Source organism: Penaeus monodon, chromosome 13, assembly GCF_015228065.2.
Source record: "Penaeus monodon isolate SGIC_2016 chromosome 13, NSTDA_Pmon_1, whole genome shotgun sequence".
NCBI classification, from domain to species: Eukaryota; Metazoa; Arthropoda; class Malacostraca; order Decapoda; family Penaeidae; genus Penaeus; species Penaeus monodon.
In genome coordinates this window covers 37,337,772-37,342,976 of record NC_051398.1, presented here as the reverse complement: position 1 = coordinate 37,342,976, position 5,205 = coordinate 37,337,772, and the positions used below count along the sequence as shown (strand labels likewise).

Genomic DNA, 5,205 nt, shown 5'->3' with positions numbered 1-5,205 from the left:
TCTAGACCATCACCCAACACTTGTTCAAAACTCCGCTAGATTTCTTGGTCTACTCTGTGGTCGTAGACTCATTTGGAAAGACCACAATGCTCAATTAAAGAATAAATGTCAAAGTGCACTAAATCTATCTAAGTGCATTTCAGGTAATAAATGGAGAGCTGATAGAGTCTTCGCTAATGATATATAGAGCCCTTATTAGATCTAAAATAGATTATGGGTCAATTGTGTATGGTTCGGCACCAAACTCAATTTTGAAAGATATGGATCCTGTGCAGAATGCTTGTTTGTGGCTCGAGATCTGAGCCATCCTAATGGCAATCGAGACATTAGGCCCTTTGAGAAGTCGATATAGATCTCTCGATAGCCAGGTTCTTTCAAATGTATCACCATGGAAAACTCCCAATTTTTACCATCATGGAATCCTGGCTTCCATCAGCTATGGCCATGGCGCTGGAGGTGGAGGTACACCAGAGGTTGAGAGAGATTCTTATTAACCCATTGGGCAATTATGGCAAGAATACGTGCCATGCCCACTGTAATACAAGTTTATTTATTGCATTTACAATAGAGGGCTCTAGAAGTGCTTAGCCACCAAAGAGTTAGTTAATAGTCCTACCTATCTCACCCGTTTACTCTTTTCCTCGACTTTTGGAAATGGTCACATACGCTATGGAACTTTACTGGATGAGTTAATATTGCATTTTTATTAAAGCCCCTATTACACGTATCCGGTTTCCTACGGCGCCGTCAGTCGCGACGCTAGCATATGTTCAAACCGGAGCGTGTGATAGCAAATCGGCCGTATGAACGCTCACCCACGGCCGGCCGGATGAACTTTCGCCAGTACTAAAGTTGGCCGTACGGCCGTCGTACGTCAGGACTGAGGACGTAGCGTGTAATTGCTCACCGTATGGTATGACATCAGTCTGAGGCTGCACCTGACAATGGAAGGTCGCCACCATGGCAAGCTCTTGCGCCAGTGATTTCTTGAGTGACTTCATAGAAATTTATCGAAATGAGCCATGTTTGTGGTTCATTAAATCTAAGGTTTATTCAAACAGAGAAGTGAGAAATGCAGCATATGGTAAATTAGTAAATAAACTTCAAGATATTGATCCTAGTGCTAATAAAGATACTGTTGTTAAGAAAATAAACAACTTGAGGAGCTCATACAATAAAGAGCTTAAAAAGTGCAAGCGTCTAAAAGTTCGGGGATCGGTTCAGACTCCAATTATACGCCAAAACTCTCATATTTTCATCTGATGCATTTCATCAAAGACCAAAATGTGGAATGTGAACCATTTGTCCTGCCATGCAACTTTTCCTTCGTTATTGAAGTAATTCATGAATGTATCTCGTACTTTCTTAGCAGCATTGGGGGTATTTCTCATAGTCCCTCTTTGCAAGCCTACTAGTGATTGTTCGACTTGACTCATATTATCTTCAGCTTGTTCATCAGACTCATCTGGGATAGAATACCTGATACATTTTGCACGTAAAAAATTATGAAGTGCACAAGCCAATACTACATTTTTAGTATTTCTTGGCAATAAATTTATAGCAGTTTGAAATATACGAAAGCGCGAAACCAAAATTACAAACACGTTTTCGATAATTCTGCGAGCCCTGCTCAGGCGATAATTAAAGATCCTTCTCTCATATGATAAGTCTTTTTGACTAAAGGGTCTTATAAAGTCAGTTCTCATAGCAAAAGCATCATCGCCTATAAACACATAAGGTAATACTTTTTCAGAACCTTCAATTTTATTTTCTTGCGGAAGATTTAAATGTCCTTTGCACAATTTGTCATAAAAAGTGGTCCTGTTTATTACCCCTCCGTCTGAAATTCGTCCATTGATGCCGAAATCACAAAGAATAAATTCATACTTTGCATTGGCAATGCCCATTAGTACCATACTATGGAAACCCTTGTAATTGTAGTAGAATGATCCTGATTCTGGAGGTGGCACAATCTTGACATGTTTGCCATCCACGGCTCCGACACTGTGGAAAATTCCAGACTCTCTCAAACTCCTTTGCGATTTCTTCCCACTCATGCTGTGTTGATGGAAACTGAAAAAAATAGTAATAGAGAATTATTTAACATATAAGGTTTATAGACTATGGTAGAATGAACTGGAAGTTATTTAAATAAATACCTATTTTACTTAAAGAATTTCAGAACTATTTCTTTCTTTCAAAACAGAATTTCCATGTTTATGTTATTAATTAATTTGTTTTTTCAGCAATCTCAAGAAGACGATCTCACTGAAGAGAGGGAAACCCAACATGAGGATGATTCATCGCTACTGCCTTCACGGCATACTATATCAGTCCTACCGGCACCACCAAAAAGGCGCAGATCGGTACAAGGCAAAGCTGATCACGTTTTGGACCTTGTAGCAAAAAGGATGGAAGCACCTCCAAATTCGGAATATGATGTGTTTGGTATGTATGTGGCTAAAAGGTTACAAAGCTTGCATTTAGCAAACCCGGGGATGTATCCGGTTGTTAAAAAGCTAATAAATGACGCTATCTTCGAGGGTGAAATGGGCACATTGACGCCCTATTCATGAATTGCCCAAAACCAAGCTCCATCTCTATCTAGCACTCCTGTACCTACTCCAAGCCCAAGTCATTACCAAGCTCCATCTCTGTCTAGCACTCCTGTACCTACTCCAAGCCCAAGTGCGGATTACAATTATGAGACAGATGATATTCTCCAAATGTAATGTAGGTACACATGTACATTTATGTACCTTGGATACTCTGGAATAAAGTTTGAAACTTCTTTATTTTTTCAATTAACCTGGTATGAATGTTTCATACTAAAACGAGAAATTATAGTTATTTGTGCAAAAAAAAAATTACCTTCAGATATTTTGGGGCCTAAACATTTGTAGATTGCAGCACATGTTTCTGGGATTATTGCACTGAGAGAAGGCTGCGATATAATTGTTGTAAACTTTAGATCGCTATATGTTCTTCCTGTAGCAAGAAATCTCAAAGTGGCTGAAAGACGCTCATGTGGACTAATTGCTTCTCTCATGCAAGTGTCCTTTTTTTCTATTAAAGGTGATACCTGACTTAAGAGTTCCAAATATGTGTCATGATCCATTCGCATGTAGTTAAACCAGTCATCTTTTTCTAATGCTAGTTCCTTCATTAAGTTAACATGAGAGTATTTTTGTCCTTTACGCATCCATTGTTTGGACCAAATCTTCCTTTTTCTTGTTTTCACCTTCAAACAGCAGCAACGAGACTGTCGTCGAGAGAAGACATAGTGACTCCTCCCCCACAAACAGTGCCACACTGACCTACTTGCCACCTGCCGTTCAAATACGTGTAATAACTCTAGCCGTAGGCCAGAATTTTCCTACGGCGCCGTAGGCCAGGTTGGCCGTAGGAAACCGGATACGTGTAATAGGGGCTTAAATTTGCTGCAAACCGTAATAAAGCCAACAGTAGGCGTACCAACTGCGGCGTGTAGGATACATCAGGCGTACCAACAGTCCCCATGGAAGGAGATTGCCCGAGCAATTTAATAATACGGTTTGCGAGTGCTGGACTCCCCGCACATCCCCACACTTGTAAACTGTATTATTAAAATACGCGGGCAAGCCCCTTCCCTGAGGACGTGTGCAAGGAGGGGTTGGTACGCCTAATCAGCGCCGCACTTGGTACGCCTGCTGCTGGTTTGGTTACGGTTTAGACGCGAAATTTGTAAAGAGTAGTAGTAGTAGTAGTAGTAGTAGTAGTAGTAGTAGTAGTAGTAGTAGTAGTAGTAGTAGTAGTAGTAGTAGTAGTAGTAGTAGTAGTAGTAGTAGTAGTAGTAGTAGTAGTAGTAGTAGTAGTAGTAAAGATAATAATAATGATGATAATAATAATTATAATAGTGATAATAATAATGGAAGTAATAATAATAAATCAAAATTCGCAAGACTAAACAGGAGTATGCAATGCAAAGAAGAGAGTTGTTTAAGACTAGGGGTGGTGTTCCTGCAAAAGGTGTACATGACATCATATGTGATGAACTAGGAGTTTGACAGCGATGCATTTACTGGTAAGTGTTAGTTATAAAAAAATAAAGAAATAAAAAAAAATAATTAATAAAATAATAATAATAATAATTATAAAAATTGATAATGAACATGTTTGTTGAAATGGTATTATCTCATCCTTTTTACTACAATGGAATCCTAACAGATTATATATTCATTATTTTTCTTTTCTCATTTCCAGCCCTTTGCAATTCTACCCAGTTGCAGATTCCCTGAGATGATACCCAAGTACATGTCTCAAGTGTGTATATGGGTGAGGACTTGGAAGTCCCTTGAGCAAGTTCATAGAATTGTGGCAAACATTCACCCCTACACACTAATGTTGGACAAAAAGAGAAAAAAATAAAACAAGGAAATTCAGCTCAGCTGCAGAATGTTACAAACAATCCCTAAAGATGCATGAAAGAGAGCATGAATGGTTAATGGTTAAAAGCAAGATAAATGTGCTAGACATCTATAAAGAGAGCATGAAATGGACATGAAAATAAAGAAAACTCAGAGAGTGCACAAGAATTTATTCTAGCCTGTAAAAGTATTAAACACTTAGCAGAAAGGGCAACTGAGGCAATTAAAGGGGCCACAATTGCAGTGCAAGAGGCAGCCACAGCAGTTTCAAGGAGGTAATGATTTTTTCTTTCTTTGTTAAAGTATGACAATACTAAGTTATGGATTTACTTATTCATGAATATGAATCTGTACAAATATTTACTTACTTTCCTATAAAGTTTTTTTCTGTTGCACACAAAAGTATAATTTCTATATTTATATTTAGTGCCTGATAGCAGCGGATATTTGATTTAGAAATAACATATTAATTTTGTTTGTTGTTTTGTTTTAGTATTGATTGCATAGTTTTATTAAGTCACCTTTAAAAAACATACATACATATATATATATATATATATATATATATATATATATATATAATATATATATATAATATATATATACATATATATGTTATATACTATGTATATATAAATGTGTATATATAAATGTATATGTATAAACGTATATATATATAAACGTGTGTGTGTATGTATATATATATATATATATATATATATATAAAAAATATATATATATATATATATATATAATATATATAACATATATATATACAATATATAATATATATTATATA

At 36.6% G+C, this 5,205-nt stretch overlaps 1 protein-coding gene and 1 long non-coding RNA gene across 2 annotated transcripts; both read left to right on the top strand.

Moving 5' to 3' along the window:
- The first annotated feature begins 868 nt into the window (after positions 1-868).
- Positions 869-2,771, top strand: LOC119580297. The gene is made up of 2 exons (XM_037928368.1): positions 869-1,065; positions 2,247-2,771. The coding sequence occupies exons 1-2, from the start codon at positions 961-963 to the stop codon at positions 2,574-2,576; spliced, it is 435 nt and encodes a 144-aa protein (XP_037784296.1). The 5' UTR covers positions 869-960; the 3' UTR covers positions 2,577-2,771.
- Positions 2,772-3,677: 906 nt separating this feature from the next.
- LOC119580487 lies at positions 3,678-4,395 on the top strand. The gene is made up of 2 exons (XR_005229385.1): positions 3,678-4,063; positions 4,243-4,395. It is a non-coding gene; the product is annotated as an uncharacterized LOC119580487 (long non-coding RNA).
- The last annotated feature ends 810 nt before the right edge of the window (positions 4,396-5,205 follow it).